This window comes from Pyxicephalus adspersus, chromosome 2, assembly GCF_032062135.1.
Source record: "Pyxicephalus adspersus chromosome 2, UCB_Pads_2.0, whole genome shotgun sequence".
Classification (NCBI taxonomy): domain Eukaryota; kingdom Metazoa; phylum Chordata; class Amphibia; order Anura; family Pyxicephalidae; genus Pyxicephalus; species Pyxicephalus adspersus.
The window spans coordinates 9288110-9311784 of NC_092859.1; the positions used below are offsets into that span (position 1 = coordinate 9288110).

Genomic DNA, 23675 nt, shown 5'->3' on the forward strand with positions numbered 1-23675 from the left:
TTCTCAACCAGATTTGTATGGAACCCCAGGGTTCTAATAGAGGTTTCCATGAGTACTTTGAACTGTGGCTGACTGTCCTGATGCAGTTTCTTCTTGGTTCTGATTATATCACCACTTGGCAGAGCCACATGTATAACAAAACCATCCTTTTAGCTTTAAGCCATTCTCAACCAGGGTTTTATGGAACCCTAGAATGAAGACATCTTCACAACGCCTTCCCAATTATTTCTATAGGCAGCACAATGGTCTGTCAAAGTCTCTGAATGAGCGTATTATTAACGTATTGAACAATTGTGGATCAAGCTATAATTTGATGAGAATGCTCATTCATGACACCATCATCTTTATCACCAATTCTTAACCAGGGTTTTATAGAACCCCAGGGTTCTATTAGAGAAGGCATACCTTGAGCTATAGTTGACTGTCTTTCTGCTACAATACCTTCATGGGTTCAGGTATGGCACCACCTGGCAGAGCCACATGCATGACAATAATAATAATTTTAGCTGTCTATAGGCCATTCTCTACCAGGGATATATGGAACTTCCAGGTGAAGACATCTTCACAATGTCTTCTCAATCATATTCATCAACAGTACAATGGTCTGTCATATAAATGAGTGTATCATTGTTGCACCTATGGAATCATAGATCCGGATAAAACTTGGAACACACATTCATGAGAAGCTGTTCAGTAATAAGTTATAGTGTCTGTACTTACCTCATTTTCTATATCACCCATTCCCAAGAGTGGTTTAATGGAATGCTAGGGTTTCTTTAGAGATTGCCAGGGGTACCTTGACCCTTGGGTGTCTTTCTTTCTGGTATAGTTCCTTCAAAGTTCCAGGTATAAAGCTACGTACACACGTCAGATTTTTATCGCCCGATAATCGGCATCGGCCAATTATCGGGCGAAAATCTGCCGTGTGTACAGTCGGTGTCGTCCATCGTCTGGACGACCGACCTGCCGGATCCACGGACGATGGACGACAGCCGATCGTAATGAAAGTGAAGGGGAGAGCGCGCAGCAGGGTGCCGCTCCGTCGCTCTCCCCCTCCCCTCTCCATAGAGCATGAACGGTGCTGTATGTACAGCACCCTTAATGCATCGTGCACTCCCTTGTCGTTGGAAAGGATCGTGAAAGATCCTTTCCAACGACAAAAATTGCGAGTGTGTACGCAGCTTAACACTACCTGTCAGATCCACATGCACAACACTAATAACCTTTTTAGGCCTCTATAAGGGTAGCATTGTGGCCACCGCCATAGGAGGACACTATTCACATTGTTTATTAACATAGGGGGGTTTCCTAATGACTCTTGATGATTTTGAGGATTCAAATGGGGTAGAAAGTTTGAGAAAGTCTGTTCTGTACAAGACAGTACTAATAATAATCCCATAAACATAAAGACTGGATCATTCTGTATTTCTACAAATACAATTCACTCCTGACCGGTTCTCTTTTTAATGAAATTGTTTACATTCTAGTATTTATTTTTGTGTATAAATTTGGCCAATTTTTTTGTTCCATCCCAGTGGATTAAATCTAATTTTATTTTGAAGTTTTCCTCGAGTATTATTATTGTTTTGAATCTAAGTCTATTTTTGCAGCTCTCATGTACGCAGTGTCTGTGGGAAAGAGGCGGAGGTCCCAGTGTTTTCCCGTAGTGTATATCCTCTTCCCTGGTGGATAGGAAACAGCAGGAAGGATGCCCCCCGTGACACCCCGCAGTGTCCCCGCCTCTCCTGTTCTCTCGTCCGTCCGGATACGCATCCTTCTGCCTCACCTCACCATGTGCATTCGTCTGCTTTATCACTAAAAATAAAAAATACAAAATTTCAGCAAAACACTACAAAGATAGTAAATAAAAAACTCCCAGATAATATTTTAGAACTTAGAAAAAATAAATGAATGTTCCAGCATTATAAGGGGTAAAATTATTATGAGATCCCTAGGCCAGTGGTGCCATAGTTGCACAGTAGGTGTCAATGACACCCTTAGGAAGGTTTATTTTTTCCATGTGACAGTAATGTTTAGGTATTTACCTTTTTTTGTGGATGAACAGAACTTTTGTTTCAGTGTGCATGAAAAGAATTGGCTAGAGATGGGTGAATGTACTAAATAGTACTTTAATAGGTCACTTTCTATTATGATCTGTTCTTGTGGTCACAGAGGGGCACTAACAGCTCAAAGGGTGTACGCGCTATTTGTATGAGGTATGCCAGCTTGGCAGAAAAACAGTAGATATGTCCCCATTGACTGGTGGTTATAACAAGCCAATATGTGGCCAACCACCCTCAACCACCACCATCTTGGTTCCATAGTTCTTCTCTATACTTCCAGTGTTTTCCATTGGCTGGTAAATTGGATAATCATGCAATTTCCAAATTTTTCAATAATGAGGCGCAAATTACCTTGAAACTACTTAACATATGATCTAGCGTTGTAGGTGGAAATCCAACAGTAGATTATGGCAGGAGGTCCTCCTAATGACTTCTTATTGCCCATCTTCAGTGACTATCTTAAGTGCCCATATTTAAATCTATTCCATGAATGCATGGTGCGCCCACAAGGCAACTCAACCCCATCAAAAATTAAAGGCACGCATGCCTATTGGCACATGTGACATCTGATCACCAATGAAGGATGGGTCAAGAGGCCGGAAGGTCACCACATGTCTGATGTGACCTTTATTGAATCCAAAAGACCCCTTTGCCAAGTTCCTAAGTGAACCCATTCAGCTGGAAGAATGAATCTGAAATTCACTTTGACTCCAGGAGTTTCATCCAGATGTGATAGCCAACCTTCAACTACACAATTTACATCATTCTGAACATTTGAGTGAAGATGAGGATATAGACAAGGATATTTTTGATTTTTTGGCTAAGCTGTAAATACTTTCCTCCTGATTTTTCCAACAAAAACAAGAATTTATAGAACTGCACTCCTACCAGATTACAATGCTATCAGTAGATAGAGGTTGGTGGAGGGATTCCTCACAGTACAAAAATATTTTCTTTTTTACCAGATCCATGGCCACTTTATGGTCAGTTAATGACCTTTACTACAGTTCACATTTCAGCTTCCCATATAACAAAAAGCAAATGACCAATGTGCTGATGATTTATTTTTATGCCATCGAAATATTAGTTGCGGTTATAAAGTACATTTGTTGGCTTTTGCATGAGTCAGGATTGTTTTTGCCAGTCTCTAAATTTTTTATGCAGCTATTGCAATATTAACTCTTTTTTATCCATGGTTTCTCATTCATTTCTTTGGAGACCTGCCATCAAGTTCTTACGGGCCACAACAAGTGATAAAATTAGCCTACAGGTTTTATTTGCATAGCCCAGTATGTGCCCTCTGGACCTGACGGGGGAACATTGGGGAATGGCCTGGGAAAATGGGCCAACCTAGATATTAAATGTGTCTATCCAAGCCTGGTAGAAAGCAAAAAAAAAATGTTTTATATTCATGCAAAGAATGTCAATGATACTTATTTGTTTAGAGCTGTCATTCCTGGAGATGAGCACATACACTGCACAGCCCCAAATTTTGTAAACTCCACTTTTTCTCTGCTCCATCATTGGTCCATATCCATTCCCAAAGAATATTTCCCCATACTTTCCAATTTACAAAAGGTCACATGACAAAAAGGAGACTTTTTTCATGACTTGCTCTTCTTGTCCTCCCAGGGTGCTTCATCCTAGTAAAATGTGGTATAATAAAACCATTAGTGCAGCAATACACAGTAAGCTTGGGCTGACATGATGATTTACCTCCTGGGGGTGTGTCCAAGACAGCCTGGGTTTACAGGAAGTGGGAAAGGATAATGGGTGTCATGCAACCTGGAATAAAGAACAGGGATTCTCCCGGGGAAGAAGGTTGGTATTGTAACTACATGGGATCTAAAAATATCAGAATCTCTTGTTGTATGATAATCCTGTAATCCCATGCACAGCTGGGCGAGAGGGGCAACCTGGGTCGTGCAGCTCTTCATTGCCTAATGCTTTCCATCTATTGCCCCATATAGACATGCACAAATCCTAAATCTGCTTACCTTGCTAACCTGAACAGAGATCATTCATCATTGTCCAATCATGAAACTTAGGGGGGTGGGGGGGTCAGTGAACAAGCTGCCTGCTTTACTGCAGCAGATCGAAGTGGGGGCATTGCATGGCTGGGATGTCTGGACCGCAGGAGAGAGCTCTCCTTTTAAAAATGCTAAGCACTTGGTTAATGCTGGGTGATGGATAACAATATTCTGTATTTTATATTTTTGGCTTCTTCATGCAGTATTCAGGCTGCTGTGGGATCCTTTTTGGCAAACGCAGGTCCAGGATAGTTAAAAAGAACATCCCAACGCCAATTCCCACTGTACCCATTAAAGCCACCAATTAATTTTGCATTCAGTGACTTTAGCACATTGTGGTCATGGTTCGATAAAAGCTATTTATTTTTAACCACATTTTGGGGAAATGAAAGCTCTGTTTTGCTCATATCTGTGTATAACAGGTGTTCTTGAAAGAAAAAGTGAAAGAAAAGTAATGCAAGAGGCAATGAAACTTTACATTTAAGTAGGATATACATCCTTCATGGTACAACAAATCATGTCACCTTGACTTGGGTTGCCAGCCTGGACTGTGATTAGAAAAGTGCAATGGCCCTGGTGACAAGGCCCTTGTCATAGATTTCTTGACTTGGGGTCCCAACCTAGACCGCAACAGGAAGGTGGAACCACTCTGGTGAAGTGGCTCACATCATGGGCACCTTGATTTGGGGTTCCAGCCTAGACCATGACTAGAAAGGTGCAATGGCCCTGATGACACAACTCATGTCATGGGAACCTTAACTTGGTGTCCCAGCCTAGACTGTGACTCGAAAGGGTAATGACCCTGGTGACAAGTCTCACATCATGGGCACCTTGACTTGGGGTCCCAGCCTAGACTTCGATGAGAAGGTAGAACCACTGGTAAAGCAGGTTACATCATGGCCACCTTGACCTGGGGTCCCAGCCTGGACTGTGACTAGAAAGGTGCAATGGCCCTGATGACACAGCTCACGTCATGGGCTCTAGAAGGATGCAATGGCTTTGGTGATCTAGTGATAAGGCTCACATCCTCGGCACCTTGACTTGGGGTCCCAGCCTAGATCTCGATGAGAAGGTAGAACCACTGGTAAAGCAGGTTACATCATGGCCACCTTGACCTGGGGTCCCAGCCTGGACTCTGACTAGAAAGGTGCAATGGCTCTAGTGATCTGGTGACAAGCCTCACATCATGGGCACCTTGACTTGGGGTCCCTGCCTAGACCTCGATGAGAAGGTAGAACCACTGGTTAATCAGGTTACATCATGGCCACCTTGATTTGGGGTCCCAGCCTGGACTGTGACTAGAAAGGTGTAATGGCCCTGATGACACAAGGTGTATGGCCCTGATGACAGTCCGAAAGGACTCCCCTTATCGGGGCTACAGAAATGGAAACATAAAATAAAAAATTCATACAAAAACTTTTGGTACAGGAATGGGTTAAAAAAGAACTATAGCCCATCTCTTTTTTAGGTAGAGGTATGAAGAAGTCGGACATAGGGAGGTGCATGGTGTGCCACTGCACAAGCGCAATGGACCCTCTTTAGCCAACAAGGTCCCCAAGTCTGTGTGAGACAGGGGCCCCAAGTCAGTTCTGTACACACATATATATTTAGATGCCAGTCTCCAAAACCAGGACTGTCTGTGGCCCTTTGTGGCTCTGAACATGTACCCGCTGTTAGGTGTGACACCTGTCAGTGGCTAGGATCTCCTTGACATTTTATTGGTCACAAGGTGGTACAGTTGGGTGAGTTCCTGACTTTGCAGCAGCAGAACATATGGCGGGGTTAGACATGGGACAGCGCTAGATTGCAGGGTCCCAGGGCGATGAATTATAGGGTGTGGACCACTCACAGCTCAGATTACAGCTGCATTATTCTTTTTTCCTCTGCAGCTATCTCCCTTTCCTCTCCTTCCTTCCAAAGTCTGTCTCACCCTTTCCCCCACCACCACCACCCTCCCCTCCTTCATCATACTCCTCGCTCAGCTCCTCCTCCTCTTCCTCTGCCTTTAACTTTCTCTGCTCTTGTAAAGTTTCAAGTCACTTCAAGAGAGAGAGAGAGAGAGAGAAAGAAAGCTGCTGGCGGGAGCTGGAGGTGACACAGATTCAAGGGCAGTGCCAACCAACCAAAACAAGGTGACCACAAGCAGATCCAGACGTTGTCACCCTCCAGGTCGTGGTTTCTTTCGCCTCTTTCACCTAAATCGCTGCTGACAACATGCATCTTACCTCTGGTGGAGCTCCAGATTGGTGCCCTGACCCCAGGGTCCTAAAGGTGACAGTGGGGGGCCACTGCGTCCGCAGGGAACCCAAGACCGAAGTCTCCAGGGGGTCCAAGAAATCGCTGATATTGCTGGATCTGCTGTGCCTGCTTGTCGGTAAGTTGGTGTCACATGACAGGAGATAAGTTGAGGGTTCTGTAAAGGTGTCACAGACCTGGGCAATGCCCTGGGGGGGCTCTGGGTGAATATGAAGTGGGGGACACACATTCACAGCATTGCAGCTTTCTGCACCCCCTGCCATTCTGTCAATTGGGGTTCCAGTAAAAAAGGGGCATTGGGCCAATGCCTAGTTGGCCCCATTTAACAGACCCTGCTGTTGGTGCCGCATTTTCCCCAAAGCTGGAACGCTGTCGTCAAACAAGCAGCAATGGGGAAAAGGGGGCTGCATGCTGGGGAGAATAATAGCGATTGAATAAGGTCTACTTACCCATCCAATCTCTATTTACCAATCTGTCATAGACACTAAGACATCCAATCAAAGTCTTCTACTGTCTATGGAAGCCTTTGGTGAAAATTCTCCTCCTTTAGTAAATCACCCCAATCATACAGCATAGAACACACTGCAAAAGCTGGCCATACACATAACAATCTGATTGTACAATCTCAATACAATCTGGTTTATGTCTGCCAAAACATTGTGAGGACTTACCTAATCAATTCATCCGCCAAACAGGTCTGATATGTCCGGACAGTACCCAATCCATCTGATCCAACCCAGATTGTACAATCAGATTGTAAAGTGTATAATCAGGTGTAAAATATTCCGAAACAACCAAAATCGTGAAGCAGCCAGTCTCTCCAGTACAAGACGGGTTGTGTGTTTTAGTGACAAAGCCTGAACGTGTTTGGTGTTGTAGCAAAGATTGTTCATCCTGTCTGATATCTTCGGTTTGGATTACCGGTCATTATATTTAGCTGTCAGATTGTATTTTCTGTCTGCGCATCGGTCGTCTCCCAGATCCCCCTATTGTCTTGATTGCTGTGGTGCCGGAATGGCAAAACGTTATTGAGAATAATCAATGATTGGGATCAGTTGCTCAGCATGCTGGAGAATGTCTATCAGTCAGACAATGCCATAGATTATGCAATCCTTCAATTTGATTGGTCAGTTGACCATTGCATTCATTTATTTGTGCCTTGTAATTTAGCAAATATCTGTTACATTGCAAGTGTTCTGCATGCTGAGCAACCAACCTTAGATTATGGGGGAGAGGGTCACTGGGGAGCCCATAGAATGTAGGCGAGTGACACCTGCCCTGCCCACCATGTGCTCTTTATTATCCGTCCTTTATAATCAATTTTCCATATCAAAATATAATATATGAAAGTGGGGCAAATTCCTAAAACCAGGGGCAAATGGGAGGTATAAAGAGGGACAGTTCCTCAAAACTGGGGGCAATTGGTAGTTTTGGTTTAGGGCACTTGCCCAGGGCCCCCACCTTTATGGCATGGGTCCTCTTAAATCAGGGGCAGATGGGAGGAATAGTTTAGGGGTAATGAGAACTTCTGCAGGTCCAGTGCATAAAATGCATAAAATTCAAGGTGCCTACAAACTGGGCAATTGCATGGGCCCCTATTTTCATCATGGCCCCAATTCTCAGAATGGTCAAGGAGCAGGGAGCTTTAATTTTATGCATGTGGGGTTCCATTTTATGATAGTCAGTCCCCCACAATCAGGGGCAGATGGGAGGTATGATTTGGGGGCCCTGAAGATCTCTGTAGGTCCAGTGTAGAGGTATAGGGGGTGCCAATAAACTGGCCAATTGCCCAGATGGGAGGCATGAAGGAGGACAGACCCTCCAAAACAGGGGCAGATGTCAGGTATGATTTATGGTTCCTGAGAACCTCTGTGGGTCCATTAAAGAGGTAGATGCCTACAAACTTAGCAAATACCCAGGGCCCCCACGTTAATCATGACCCCAACTGATGGAACGACTGGGGTCCGGGGAGCTTGAATTGTATTCATTTGGGGCCCTATTTCATAGGAGACAGTCCTTCCAAATCACTATGCTTTTGCGGTGCTGGGAGGCTGTTTGCGTCTACTATAGAAGAAGATATAGGTTCCTACAAAAATGACAATTGCCCAGTTGGGGGATATGAAGAGGGACAGTCTTTCCAAATCAGAGGCAGATGGGAAGTATGGTTTTGGGATCCTAGGGGACTATATGGGTCTACTATAGAGGAAGATAAAGGTTCCTTCAAGTATAAAGGTAGATAAAGGTCCCTACAAACTGGACAATGTGGACCCCACATCCTTCATGGTCCCAGCTGTCAAAATGGCAGAGGTGCAGGGAGTTTGATTTTCAGGGCCCACTTCATATTTACCCAGAGCCCAATTTTGCATAAAACCATCCCTGCCTACAATAGAAGATCAGTGATCAACATGACGACCGGGACATCATGGGAGGGCAATCTCATGGAATGTTGAGCATCAGTAGTCAACCCACCTCTTGGAGTAATCATAACCTGGGGTCAAATTTGGTTTATTTGTGGTGAAAGGGTTTCCCTATCAATAGCCAACTTGATGGCCAATAAGTGGGCCTTCCATTCCTTTGAGCAGATTTACACCAGAAAGGGGTCACCTTCATGGACCATATGGTGGTTTCCAGCCATTAATCAGAATGGGAGCCAGGGGATGAGCATTGTTTTAGAAGGTGAGGCCGATGGGGGCAGCCCACATACTCTTCTTCTCGGAATTTCTTTAAAGTAAATTAAACTAAATACAAAAGTTTTCTTTTTGTCCCCCCTACATGCTTCTACATGACAGAAACTCAATCTCACATAGAAGAGGTCGGGTGGGATGGTCTTCACTCAGCTCAAATTCCTTTTTTTGAAAAGCTCGGTATTTAGTGTTATTTATTGTACAGATTGGTCACTGTGCCAAGTATGAGCCACCAGGAAGGTCACACAGATTCCACTGGTGAATGGGGGAGGTTGGTGGGTAAGGTGACACCTGTGATTGGTCCATAGGGTCATCTGATATTGCGTTGGGCAATATTCTCCTAGTGTGAACTCGGTAATCTTTTTTGTGCATCCCTTCAGTATCTGATGGACAGAGACCCCTAGCAGTCATGTGACACCTTATGATAGATTGACTCCATTATTGCGGCAGGTGATTTCTGATTGGTTGCTGTGGAATACAAATCCCCTTATACCCCTATATACCCTTATTCTTTGTAAATCAACTCATTCATTTAATCACAAATCTTCCCATGAAACTACGTGACCTAGCTTTATAAAGCTAACCTCCAAAAGCTTCCCCTTTGGTCCTTTCATAAATAGATTACTGTGGGAAGAAGGGAGTGGAGGAGCTGGGCCAGCACTTGCACTTTTTAAAGGGCTGTGCTGGGATATGAACTCCTGTTGTCACTTCTCTTATTCTAACGTCCTGTTTTACCTTTGCAGTGTCCACACCTTTCTTAATCTGTGAGCTGGGATTGGTTGCACCGGTGCGTCGAGGATTTTTCTGTGAAGACAACAGCATCCGCTTCCCAGCAACACGAGAGGAGACAGTGAGTGACACCATGCTGATCAGCGTGGGGATCCTCATCACGGGAGTCGCAGTAAGTGTCACAATAGTTCCTTAGTCTTAATTAGATATCATGATGCCCCTGAGGGACCTAAATGTTGTCATCCTATTTGCCACCCCACACGTCCCCCCTGACCCTCCCCCTGTCTTGTAATTTTGGTGACAATACCATGTTCAGGGGCTTTCTAATTATTTAGTTGGCTTTTTCTGACTGTAGTTTACCTTTGATACACAGAAACATATGTACTTTTTTGATGGAATGATGATTTTTTGATTTTGATACTCTTGGTTCATGTTCCCACAACTCACCCCCACCCTTTTACACCTGCCCCACCCCCATCACTTCTTCCTCCAGCAATGTTAGTGATAATTCCATATTTGGGGATTCAAAAATATGGCAAAGGGCCTTCAAAAGTGCCTTAGTTCTTACTTTAATTTACATTATTTTTACACTTCGGACATGTTCCCATGATTTCCATCAATTCTAGTCGCAATACCATGTCCAGGGACTTTGCAATCTTTAAAAACGTTGGAAGTGGTTCAATCCATTTGGCAGGTCTTGACCCCACAACAGTGACATGTGACTGCCAAAAGTCAGCCATATTGTTTGCCCATTTGCCACAAATAAAGTTTCTCACGAACCCTAATTGTAAACAGGTAAAATGTGCACAATGGGTGATATTGTATAAAAGTAACAATAACCCTTCTGACACAGAAGCAATCCCCCCCCCCAGTTTCCTCTTTCTATGTAACTTTAGAATGGCTGTTTATAAGATATTGGCTGACCGCCATGGCAGTGGCTCTCACAATGTTTTTTCCGCCTCGGCAGATCGTTCTGGGGGAGTGTCACCGGGTCAACAAGCAGCGCAGGTCAGAGTCTGGCCCCAGAGAGGGATACTTATCCAGCATCTACCGGCAGATTCTCCCCTTCTTGTTTGGCTCGGCCCTTGGACAGTCCCTGACTAATGCCGCCAAGCTTAGCGCGGGTCGCCTGAGGCCACACTTCCTGTCCGTGTGCCAACCGGTAGGACTCAACTGTACCGCTGGATACATAGAGGATTACACATGCACAGGAAACCCCAGCGCTGTCACAGAGGCCAGGTGAGGAAACAGAATGTGATTTACTGTAAACCTGAAGCAGATTGTACAATCCCATTGTGTGCTCAATCTGATTATACAATCTCATTTTGTTTTATCGACAACTACACAGTGATAGGACCTCTCTCGAATTGTGAGCAAATATTAATATTATTTATTGTCCATTATAAGCATGAATGCTGATTATACTGCCTGTTATATAGGTGACCAGTAGAGGGAGCTCTTGCAAATCTGTATATATAGGTATATAATATATCTCTACATATATAATAGCTGAGAAGCTCAGACAAAAACTTATATTTAATGAGTGGAGCAAAGAGAATATGGACCTGACTCTGCACATTGTGTTGGCAGAAGTTGCCCATAGCCAACAATGACAGTGACCCTTTGTCTGAGGACACACAAGCCAGTGTTCATTCTTTGCAGCAAAGAACAACGGGGTATTAAGAGTTGACATCCTATGGTGTAGTTAGAAACAAACATCTTGCATTGATATAAAGGAATCCCCGAAGGCAGAGATTCCAGAGATATATTGCACCCACTTCCTGCCATGATATCCCACCACATCCATATACACCGTGTGATAATAAAGACAACATGTTATGGTGACCACAGTTCCAATTAAGACCCCTTATACCGCTGAATTGTCTGTGAGTCACGTCTTAGAAAAAGGATTGAAATTTCCAAGCAGCGGACCATAAATTTCCTGCTTTGGTGTTGTTGAGAAACATTAGTAGAAACGGAGATGAGTAAGAAGAGACACAAAGAAGGGGGGAGGGTATTCCCCTAGATGGGGGGTATAGGGTGCCAAATATGTAAATAAGCCTTTGTTAACCAGGGTTCCATGGAAGACCAAATGCCCTCCAGAGGTACCTTGGGGTTTCTTGAGAAATGAGCAACCATGGACAGGAAGGAGAAGAATTATCTTTTTGGCCGTAAGAGGATGTAGCTTGGTAGGGGTATTCCCACCACTGTACGCCAATATAAAAGATGTATTCTTACCACCGCCCCCAACATAAGATGCATTCTTTTTTTTGACCCGCAATGCAAGTTGCATTCTTTCTACTGACCACCAATGTAAGGGGTATTCCTCACTGACCACTGGTGTTATAGGGGTCTTCTACCAATGTCCACCAATGTAACAGGGTCCTTTTTTTCCACTGACCACTAACCTAAGGGGGCTTCTTCTTTATTGATCACCGATGTAATAGGGCTTCTTTAAGACTGATTCCCATGACAAAGGGGTCTTCTCCACTTGCCACCAATGTAGGGAGTTGTCGTCCCAACTGAGCACCAGTACAGGGGTTCCCTTCACTGACCATTAATGTAAGGAGTCCTCCCCCCCTATTGATCACCACAGTAAGGGGTCCCTATGCACTGACCACAAAGAAGAAGAGTCCTTTCCCCTATTGCCCACCAATATAAGGAGTCCTTTCCTCTACTGAACACCAAAGTGCAGGGTTCCATCTACTGACCATTAATGTAAGGAGTCCTCCTCCCACCAATGTAAGTGACCCCTCTTTATTGACAACCAATGTAAGGGGTTCTTATGTACTGACCACTAATGTAAGTGACCCCTCTTTATTGACAACCAATGTAAGGGGTTCTTATGTACTGACCACTAATGTACAGGTGTTCCCTCCACTGACCAATAATGTAAGGAGTCCTCCTCCCTATTGACCAATGTAAGGGGTTCTTATGTACTGGCCACCAATGTAAGGTGGTTTCTTCTCCACTTCCCATCATTATAAATGGGTTGCCTTCTACTGTCCACCAAAGTAAGGAGACCCCTTCTCTTCTGACTTCCAATGTAAAATAGTCCTTCTATACTTGCCACTGTACCCCTTTCACTCCCACCCCTCAATGGACTATCAATGAACATCAACGTACAATGTACAGAAGAGATGTATATAATATACAACACAGTCAGTGAGGAATGGATAACAGACAACACAGCATGTACAGCTCAGCATTATGACATATATAATGATGAGGGGAGATTTTCATGAGGACTGGTTGTGACATTCACATTGTACAGAACAGATGTATGTAATATACAGCACAATCTGTAAAGCAGAACAGTGTGGAGTATAATACATACAGCACAGTGTATATAATATATTACTATGACACTATGATATATAACGACGAGTACAGTTTATCCAGACATCTGGTTGTGACATTTATAATGCACAGCACAGATGAATGTAATATACAGCACAATGTATACAGCTGAGCTTTTTGGAGTATACAACTGACAGCACAACTCAGTGGTCAGTGGTTACTGGGAGGATTGGCTGAAAAGAAAATTTTATTTTAAATTTAATAGGATTTGCACAGTAATTAATAAATAAGAATTGTATACAAAACTAGGTGGGTGAAAATGGGTAGGTTCACCAGTGAAAAAAGGGGAGTAGTGAGGGGTTAAAGTATACCATATGGTGATATTGCATAGTTAGGGCTGTTTTACCACTGCTAATTACTCGGCAATATTTGCACCTCGATGGTAAAAGTGATATTGCTGATTCCGATAATGGCAGCGGTGGGCATTTTTACAGTCAAATCATAGGAAATCCGGATTGGTTGGGGAGCAAGGAAGCAAGGAAGATGTGTATGGCTTCCCTTTAGGTATGATTGCATATATTCTCACATGTGCGGACAGCTTCATCATAGCTCGTAATGGATCTCCCCGGGGACAGCAAGAGACAAAAGTGTAGTATTTGCAAACTTGCTTGACTTGCTAATGTATAGGTGAAAGAAGCCATCAAAGTGCTTCTAGTGAGCGGTCAGTGCATTATGGGAAAGATTCCTAATGGCTGCATGAGTCAGAGAGAAATGGAGTGAAAAGTATGTTTATGGGTCAGGTGTTTCCTGCATTGTGCCAGTAATGGCTATTTGTTGATTGAAACCTGAGATAAGTGCAATACAGTAGAAGAGAAACAATGAAGCAGAAGTCATAATATACCAAGCCGAATAATTGGCTATTCTGTGGAAAAGAAAAAAAAAGGAACAGCCATTTTTTATTATTAGTTTTAAGCAAGATTCACCCAGTTTTTGACCAAGATGCACTCATTTTTCACATTGGCTTCTATTACAAAAATATATGAATTCAATTCAAATTCAATTAATTTTCAAGTGGATTAACTTGGGTGAATCTTGAGTGCATTTATAAATAGACCTTCAAGAGGTCTGCTTAGAAAGCAGAGATTCGGACATTCACTGGTGAATGCCTTGCCCATATAATATCAGAATGTGAGAAGATTGATAAAGGAATTGTATTCAGAATAAAAATTGGCCATTTATTTTATCAATTTGGGGAAAAATAAAATGTTACCCTTGTCCTAGACCTCATGGGTGGGATTCTAGCTGTAAACTGCCAAGCCACTCCCCTGAGGATTTCCATATTGTTTGGAATATATATATTAATATATATATAATGAATGCTGCATTGGCCACCATAGTCAGACAGACCACCCCCCCCCCAGCCCCTCAGACTGAACCGTACTGTAAAAATAAATTGTTCTACCCCACACCCCCCGTTAAACCTCTATATGCATTGCATACACAAGTAAGGGTCATGGAGTCAGACACGGGACGGTGAGCTAAGCATTGCACAGTAACTCTCTGTCATCACTGTCACTTCCCAAAAAGTTGTGGTTAAAAAAAAAAACAATTAATATAAAAAACAGACTTTCCAGTCTTTTTTTTTATACTTTTGTTAACTGTATGTTGTATTTGCACCTATTGGCCATACACTAAACCAATTTTACAAAATACTGCATGGAACTCCAAAACAGTGTTATCAGCCCCGCCCTTTGTTGACCTGATGGACTACAGAGCGCCCCCTCTCTTTATCATTAAAAAAGGGCAATCAATGCAGCATTGGCAGCGTTGTCAGTTACGTTGTGTTTTTTGTGAACTTTTGAAATTTTAACAGAGCTATAAATTGGGAATTAAAATTTTTGTAACCTTTTTGTTTTTCAGGAAATCGTTCTATTCTGGACACGCGTCTTTTGCCATGTACTCCATGCTCTACCTCTCGGTAAGTGTGCACAGCATGACCATGCAAAATCTCTTGTGACATGGGTTACCTAATATGCTGGAGGTCATTAAGTAAAAGGAGAAGTGTGACTGTCAGCCCAGCGCTGTACAGCAACCTCAATGCTATGCAAACCAAACAAATGTTTTTGGAAGCCAAAAAGTGCAGCCACATGTTTGCGGTCTCTGACTATCTGTTGTTGAATGTCTGCAGTCTCTAATAACCTCAAATTAGCCGTAGTCCTTGCCTGGCTTGACTGCAGAAAACGAGGATATAGTTGTGTTGCTAAAATGTCTTACAAACTTCCTCTGCCTAATGAAGAATAATTTCTGATATCTTGTTTTCTGTCCAGTTTTATCTGCAGGTGCGGATGACATGGAGTGGAGCCCGTCTCCTGCGTCCCCTTGTCCAGTTTGTGTTAATCCTCGTGGCTTTATATACTGGATTCACCCGCATATCTGATCACAGGCACCACCCATCCGACGTGGCTATTGGTTTTCTACAAGGAGCGCTGGTGGCTTTTTGGGTGGTAAGTTTGGACAGTTTGAATTTAAACATGTTCCATGTCAAGGTCCTCAGGGTCTACTAATGGAGTCTCGGGATTTAGTGAAGGTCCTCAGGGTCTACTGATGGAGTCTCGGGATTTACTGAAGGTCCTCAGGGTCTACTGATGGAGGCTTGGGATTTACTGAGGGCATCTCAGGGTCTTTTGAGACAGTCTCAGGGTCTAATAATGGAGTCTCAGGGTCTACTGAAGGAGCTTCGGGGTTTACTGAGAGAGTCCCAGGCTCTAGTGATGACATCTCCGAGTTTACTGAGGAAGTCTCGGGGTTTACTGAGGTTGTTTCAGGTTCCACTGAAGGAGTCTTTAGAGGTAGTCTAGGGCTCTAATCACGGAGCTTCAGGGTTTATTAGGAAAATCTCAGGGTCTACTGTGGGAGTCTCGGGCTCTACTGATAAACTCAAAGGGTTTACTAAGAGAGTCTCAGGTTCCACTGAGAGAGTCTTAGGGTCTACTGATGGAGCCCCAGGATTTATTGAGACAGTTTCAGGGTCTACTGATGGAGTCTCAGGGTTTTACTGAGGGAGTCTTAGGTTCTACTGAATTCTCAGGGTCTGCTTAGAGAGTCTTATACTCAATTAACAAACCAATTATACATTTTTAAAAAAAAAGTTCAGGATCTAAATACAAATTTGAGGTCCCATTGCTACCTTTGTGTGGTAATTGCACATTGAAGTGTGATGGATAGACAGATACAGACAATTTTAGACCTGATAAAGTCTAAACATAGACGGGCCCGTCCCCTCCCTGTCCCATTGTCCAGGTTATTTCTGGGAGAGTGGGAAATAGGAAATCTTATATAAACGAGGAATTGGTGACTTCTCCTCCCTGCTGGGGTCTGCTGGGGCTGTGAACCATGGGGGGAGGTGCTATCAGGAAACGTCTGGGTATCCTGTTTAACTTTGCACAGAGGATGTTCCTGAGCCATTATGGGCCACACGGGATTAGCATAGAAGAGAGGTATCCTGGCCCTATGGGGTTTAGGAAGAACTCCAGATATAAAGCCTGAAGAATGATGGAAGGAAAATGCAGATGTAAATAATATTGTGTATATAGTGTTGGTGTACTGTATATAGGACCGGATATACAATGTTACTTTCAAAGTGCTTTGTTTATTGTGTTAGTGCACATAGTGTTGTGTATGTAGTGTTATGTATATAGTGCTGTGTATGTAGTGTTATGTATATAGTGCTGTGTATGTGGTGTTATTTATATAGTATATATATATAGGGCTGTGCATACAGAATTGTGTGCAGAGGAGTGTGTTTGTAGCTCTGTGAATTTAGCGTTCTATATATTGGTTTGTGTATAAAGAATTTTTGTATGTAAGGCTGTGTATACAGAATTGTGTTTAGAGGGCTGTGTATGTAGTGCTGTGAATATAACATTGTTTATATTGGGTTGTGTATATAGTGATGGGTTCAAAGGGCTGTGTTTTGTAATCATAGGGCTGTGTATATAGTTTTGTTTATATAGTACTGTGTATACAGTGATATGTATGTATTGTTGTGCATATGAATTGCTGTATATTGTGTTGTACATAGTGTTTCCATATATAGTGCTCTATTTTTTAATATTACTATATAAAGTGATGTGTATAGAGGGTTCTATATATAGGTTGTGTATATAGTGTTGGGTATATTGTGTTGCTGAATATAGTGTTGTACTATATCTAGCGCTCTACATATAATGTCAGTGTACATAGTATTGTAAATATTGTGTATATTCAGGTTGTGTATATATTGTTGTAGATTATATTGTACTAAAATGTAAAGCCATATACACACTTGCAATTATAGTCGTTGCAAAGGATCTTTCACAATCCTTTCCAATGACTAAGCACTGCGCGATGCATGAACGAGTGCTGTACATATAGCACCATTCTGCTCTATTATTGTTTATTATTATTATTATTATTAATAAACAGGATTTATATAGCGCCAACATATTACTCAGCGCTGTACATTAAATATGTACAGCCCTCTATGGAAGGGGGGGGGGGGATGCAGCGGAACGCCGCTGTGCTCTCTCCCCCTTCCCTTGCATTACAACCATTCATTGTCCGTGGACCTACCAGGTCTGTCATTCGGACAATGAACGACACGCGCTCTACACACTTCAAATTCTCGTCTGATATTGGCTCTGAGCAGGTGAACCATTGGAAGTAGCTTAATTTGTACATATTTGTAGTTAAAAGATACATAAAATATTTTTGAGTGAGATATGAGCTCACAGAACTGTACAAACTTTCTGATAAGGAAGGGGTTTAGTAGGATGAAAATTATTATAATTAATGAAATTATTGTTATATTGTTATAGTGTAATTATTCAGATCAGAATCTAACATAATCTCATTTTCAGGCTTTCTACATTTCTGATCTGTTTCGGAGAAGTAAATCACAGCCGGTCAGTGTCCCGCAGTGTTCCGACAGTCCAGAGACTTTCACAAACTGTTAATTGCCAACCTAAGGCATGAAGAACATGGAGAACCTCGGTGTGAGGACGGAGAAGAAGGTGGCTCAGTGGATTTGTGTGAGATCGCTGAGGATCCAGTGGGGTTCCTGAGACTCATATTCACACATTTCAATGTATGGAGACATTTCTATAAGGCTCCTTGGAGGTGCCCTGTGTTTTCCATGTGATGAGATACCTTCATACTACAAGCAGAGACGAGCCTTGCAATCAATTGGAACAGTCCAACAGCCAATCCAAATGCCTGATTTATTGATAGGACTGTATTCTGAGATATCTTTCCGTGTTACTGCACTTTACTCATCGTTACTCCTCTGTATTGAATAGGTCCTTTAAGGCTAAAACACAAAACTATTAAGGTTTTTGATGGAACCTGGTTGGCCGAGCTACCTGCTGAGAATTCCTTCCTGTAGTTCCGTAGTATTTTTTTGACTCCCTTTCATTCCAATAGGGATGGTGGGATTATCTCATGTGCCAGGATCTCAGATTGGGGAGATTTATACCACAGAACAAGGTTTGTGGATGCGCATTGGAGGAGGGTGTGAAAGCCCCTAGGAGTGTGAAGAGAGAAAGCCCCTAGGAGTGTGAAGAGAAGGCACTGTAGTGAACTGGGCAAGGTAACCTCTTCCTGCCCCCATGTGACAATGCAGGGGGCAAAAGTGACCAGTCACCAGTGTGGTCAGGTTGGAGGAATGCTGCCAGGGCTGGGAAGAAACCTAAAGATATAAATTGTTCCCTACCCAATCGTTTTACCTCTATAAATTGCAGGGTGCTGAGTAACCATTCACCAACTGGTCACATGCTCTAATAAATTGGAAAGCACCAGGGATTTTTCTTAGCTCCCAGTCTCTATCTAAGACAGAACTTACATGAGTCCTTATTTAGTCTCCTGCAATATTCCTAACCCACACCTAAATTCTAAGCTGCTGGCCCACATTAACAATGTAGGGGACCTAAGTGACCGGTCACCAATGCTGTCAGGTGGGTCACATGCTCCAATATATTGAAAAGTGCCAGGTATTTTACATAGCCCCCTCCCAAACATTTTATTGCTGAGACAGAATTTATTATTCCCTACTTAGCCACATGAAACATTCCTTACCCAGACCGGAATTCTAAGCTGTTGGCTCCCATGTAACAATGTAGGGGGCCTAAGTGATCAGTCACCAATGATGTCAGGTGGAAGGAAAGCTGCACAGACCCCTTTACCTTGTAGAAATAATATGAAGCTGCCTTAGCTGTTGGGAAACCTATAGATATACCTTGGCCCCTACCCCATCCTCTAACTCTGAACCATCATAGGGCCCCCTAGTAGCCAATCACCAGTGCTGTCAGGTGGGTTACATGCGCCAGTATATTGGAAAGCACCAGGTATTTTTCTTAGCCCTCTCCCACCCATTTCATTGCTGAGACAGAATTCATGCTCTTGGAACATTCCTAACCCGGACCTGAATTCCAAACATCTTAAACACCTTTGACAAGTAGGAGAAGTATTACACTGTCACAGGGCAAAAAAAACCTATAGCTGTAATTTTAATTTGGGGTCATTACCCTATCCATTTCTTCTAAGCCCCCCATGTGGATAGAAGGAGATTGAGTCGCAAGCCTCACTGTACCCATCATCTGGCTGTCAATGGGGTCACTCCGAATGTTAGGAATTTCAGCTGGTGTGAAGGGGAGAGGTTTGCAGTCGTCTTAACTGAGCACTTTTGAACGGTCCAATGTATTTGACAACAAGATTCAATGCAACTGGAAATTTGGGCACTTCAGTACCTCTAAGGAGGTCACATGACCGGGAGCCATTCGCGCACCCCGAGCCGCTGCAGGACTGCCGAGGCCATGTTGGCTGGATACACCACTATTTTACAGACTGGTCTGAACTTTTTCTTGCCAGAAATTCCTCACTGCTGGACGGTGCAGGAAATGAATCCTAATGTGACGTCAAACTTGTTCATACATTAACTGGAATTTTTTTGTTGTATAAGAAGATAAATATATATTGATAACATGGAGTAAGTCACTCTTGTGTTAGGGCTGGGAAGTTATGTGTGTTTGTGTGGGGGTGGGGGATTTGTGTATTAGGGGTGGGGGGGGGGTTACAGGTTTACATTCCTGGCTGTTTTTGTAGATGGATCTATGTCAGCCGTCTGTACAAGTGATAACGTGCACAAGAGATACAAGAATGTGATAGAATGCAACTCCTGGTATCTGGCAGCCAATCAGCTCATTCTTATATTTTATGAAAACATTCTATGGAAACAACTTTATACAAGTCCATGCAAAGTCAGCTACTAATCACAACCAACCCAACCAACCTAAACCCAATCACCCCTACCCAACCAACCTAAACCCAATCACCCCTACTCAACCAACTTAATCCCAACCAACCTAAACCAAACCAACCCAACCAACCTAAACCCAATTACCTCTACCCAGCCAACCTAAACCCAACCAACCTAAACCCAATCACCCCTACCCAACCAACCTAAACCCAAGCAACCCAACCAACCTAAACCCAATCACCCTTACTCAACCAACCTAATCCCAACCTACCTAAACCAAACCAACCCTGCCAACCTTAACCCAATTACCTCTACCCAGCCAACCTAAACCCTACCAACCAAACCAACCCAGCAGACCTAAACCCAATCACCCCTACTCAACCAACCTAAACCCAACCAACCTAAACTCAACCAACCAACCCAACCAACATAAACCCAACCAACCCAATCAACCTAAACCAAACCAACCCAACAGACCTAAACCCAATCACCCCTACTCAACCAACCCAAACCAACCCAACTAACCTAAACCAAACCAAGCCTACCCAACCCACTAACTTCACCAAAATCCTAGTCAAACCCCTTCACTTTCATTATTTTTTTACATAATTTTTTATAATCATTGATAGAATGATTTTTTAATATTAGATCTTTTCTCTGTCACAAATTTTTTACTTTGATTGACCCCTAAATTTTAGAATGCGGGAAGGCTGTAAATCAAACTTGCCTAGCAGGATCCACATACCTAGGAGGTCACACCATGAATATGAAGACCTAACCTGAAGGCTGATTAGGTCAGGGCTGGGTTTAGAGTGGGGCAAAGCAGAAAACTGTTGCGGGCCCCTTCCTTCTCCCAATTGCTCCTAAGGACCAATTTTCCACCAATAATACCTTAGGCTCTGCTGTATTTGTTTGCATTGAACCTCATTGGTAAGTTGTCAGAGGAGCTGAAGAAACAGCAAAGGAGATGGCAGTGAGGGACCTGACAATAGAACACCAGTTACAGAAAAAAATGGGCTAATGGTCTCTGATAGGGACTACAAGTGGAGGTCTCTAAACATTAAGCAGGCATGGTTCACTGTTGTCACCATCAGAAAACCTATCCTGACAAATGCCGTCAAGGCAAGACGTGGTGGTAGGAAGTGACTGTAAGGAAGCTGCGGGAGATCAGCATCATTGAGTTAGGAAAAATTTGGAGGGGTAGACATTGCTTACCTGGGACAGATATGCATGTCAGGAGTTCTGACTTTGCTCCACCTTTACCAGTTGTGGACTTCTTCTAGATTAGTGATTTCAAAATTATTTAAGCCAGAGATGATCAGGAAGCCACCATTTTTATAAGTACTGTAGGCCAGCATTGTAAGCCAGAATTTTTTAGGTACAGGATTTCCTTATAGGGTCTAAATTTGATTGTAGGGGCTGCACCCATGGTATTGGTCTTGCTTGCACTGCTTTATGGTTTATTTTCACACTCTCTCTTTCTGATTGAATCTCCATATGGTCATCTCAGGGCTATGCTATTCAAGTCCATAGGAGCATTGCTGCTACACTGTCAGTGCAGAATTATCATGATGATGCACCCTTAAAGGGTGGACAATGGCACCCTGCACCCACACAGAGCCCTCAGTCTTCTATGTTAAGTTACACTGAGAGAAGAAGAATTACCTGGGACAGCACTGGAGAGGGGGTAAGTATTGCAGCTACGGCTGTTCATTTATTTCCTCACCTCCAAGGGCACCATTTCCAATGTATGTCAAACACACATCAGCACAATCCCATTGACCCATACTGGGCAGTACCTTTTGGGCCTGATTTATTAAAGCTCTCCAAGACTGGAGAATATGGACTATCATGGAAGAACCTAGGTGATCCAACAAACTTGGAATAGATTTGCAATTTTTTGCCAAATGTTTTCAATCCTGAACCAGATCTATTCCAGATTGCTGGATCACCCAGGTTCTCCCATGAGAGCTTCAAGTCCTTTGTAATTCAGAGGTTGTGTTTCACCTGCATTCATTTTTTTGGACCCAGCACATCCCACTGAGTCTTGTGAGCTGCCAAGGAGGTCATAAGCAGCTTTTACTTGTCACTTGCATTTGAATAGCAAATGTATGCAACCACATAAGCCATAATGTAATTGCAGGGTATTTGTTTACAAAGGCTGCTGAGCTGACATTATAGCTACGTACACACGCTAGATGATCATTTCTGAAGGCGAATGGTTGTGCTCCAAAATCTAGCATGTGTACAGAGGTTCCTCGATGTCTGCCAGGTGGATTAATGAAGGGTAGACAATGAGAAAGAGCACAGCTGGGTGCTACTCATTACTCCCCCTCCCCTCTCCATAGAACAGAACAGAGATGTGTTTTCCGTACTCATTCATTCTCCCGTCACTGGATACAATTTTAAAAGATCATTTCCAGCGACAGAAACCTGATGTCTGTACACAGCTTTACTGCAACTGAACAAACGTGATATCCTGTATTACAAAAATAGCAACCTGACACAGAGAACTTTATCCTCCATCAAAACAGAATTATTGTAGCAAAGTTTGCAGAAAGTGTTTGATTGTTGTTTTACTATAACATAACATTTAATCTTCATCGCAGTGTTCATATGGGGGGATAAGACTGAGAGGGTCTCATGGATGCAACATGAACCCTGGATCCCTTTACTACTCCAGCGTTCCGTCATACTGAGCCTGTACGGAATGTTAGAATCCAACCAGCTGTCCTTGTGGACTGCGGCAGACAGGTGCGTGTGTATTTATATACTTGTTTTCTGATGCCACATTCCACAACCTGTAATCAATACACTGTATTGCTCCCGCTACACCGGTCATGGAATGTATCACAAAGTAATATGGAGCAGATCCCCATACACCATACTGGTACACATACTTGGTTTTACTATAAAAAGTGGTTTTATATTTGACTTGGTCATTGCCATCACAATGATGTATTAATCATCCATCGGAGGATTACACATTGTAATAGAAGCAATGCTGCAGGGTCAAATAGAAAATGTTTGGAAGCATTGATGTGGTAGATCAAGGTCAAGCTGTGTTGTTATTATTATTATACAGGATTTATATAGCGCCAACATATTACGCAGCGCTGTACATTAAATAGGGATTGCAAATGACAGACTTATACAGACAGTGATAAAGGAGGGTAGGACCCTGCCCCGAAGAGCTTACAATCTAGGAGGTGGGGGAAGTAACACACAATAGGATGGGAGATACGTAGTGTGGGAAGTAGTGATGGTTTCAGAAGACAGAAGATGGGTAGGCAAGTTTGAAAAAATGGGTTTTGAGCGCTCT

At 43.0% G+C, this 23675-nt stretch overlaps 1 protein-coding gene across 1 annotated transcript; it reads left to right on the forward strand.

The window, feature by feature from the left end:
- Window positions 1-6123: 6123 nt before the first annotated feature.
- On the forward strand, window positions 6124-20083 carry LOC140322818 (phospholipid phosphatase 3-like). Its single transcript, XM_072399433.1, has 6 exons — window positions 6124-6467; window positions 9777-9934; window positions 10730-11001; window positions 14983-15040; window positions 15390-15566; window positions 17961-20083. The coding sequence occupies exons 1-6, from the start codon at window positions 6308-6310 to the stop codon at window positions 18054-18056; spliced, it is 921 nt and encodes a 306-aa protein (XP_072255534.1). The 5' UTR covers window positions 6124-6307; the 3' UTR covers window positions 18057-20083.
- The last annotated feature ends 3592 nt before the right edge of the window (window positions 20084-23675 follow it).

Excerpts from the sequence above, each read along its gene's own strand:
- LOC140322818 (XM_072399433.1), top strand. The coding sequence starts at position 6,308 with ATGCATCTTACCTCTGGTGGAGCTCCAGATTGGTGCCCTGACCCCAGG. Across the intron at positions 9,935-10,729 it reads TCCTCATCACGGGAGTCGCA|ATCGTTCTGGGGGAGTGTCA; the intron begins GTAAGTGTCACA and ends CCGCCTCGGCAG. Across the intron at positions 11,002-14,982 it reads AGCGCTGTCACAGAGGCCAG|GAAATCGTTCTATTCTGGAC; the intron begins GTGAGGAAACAG and ends TTTGTTTTTCAG.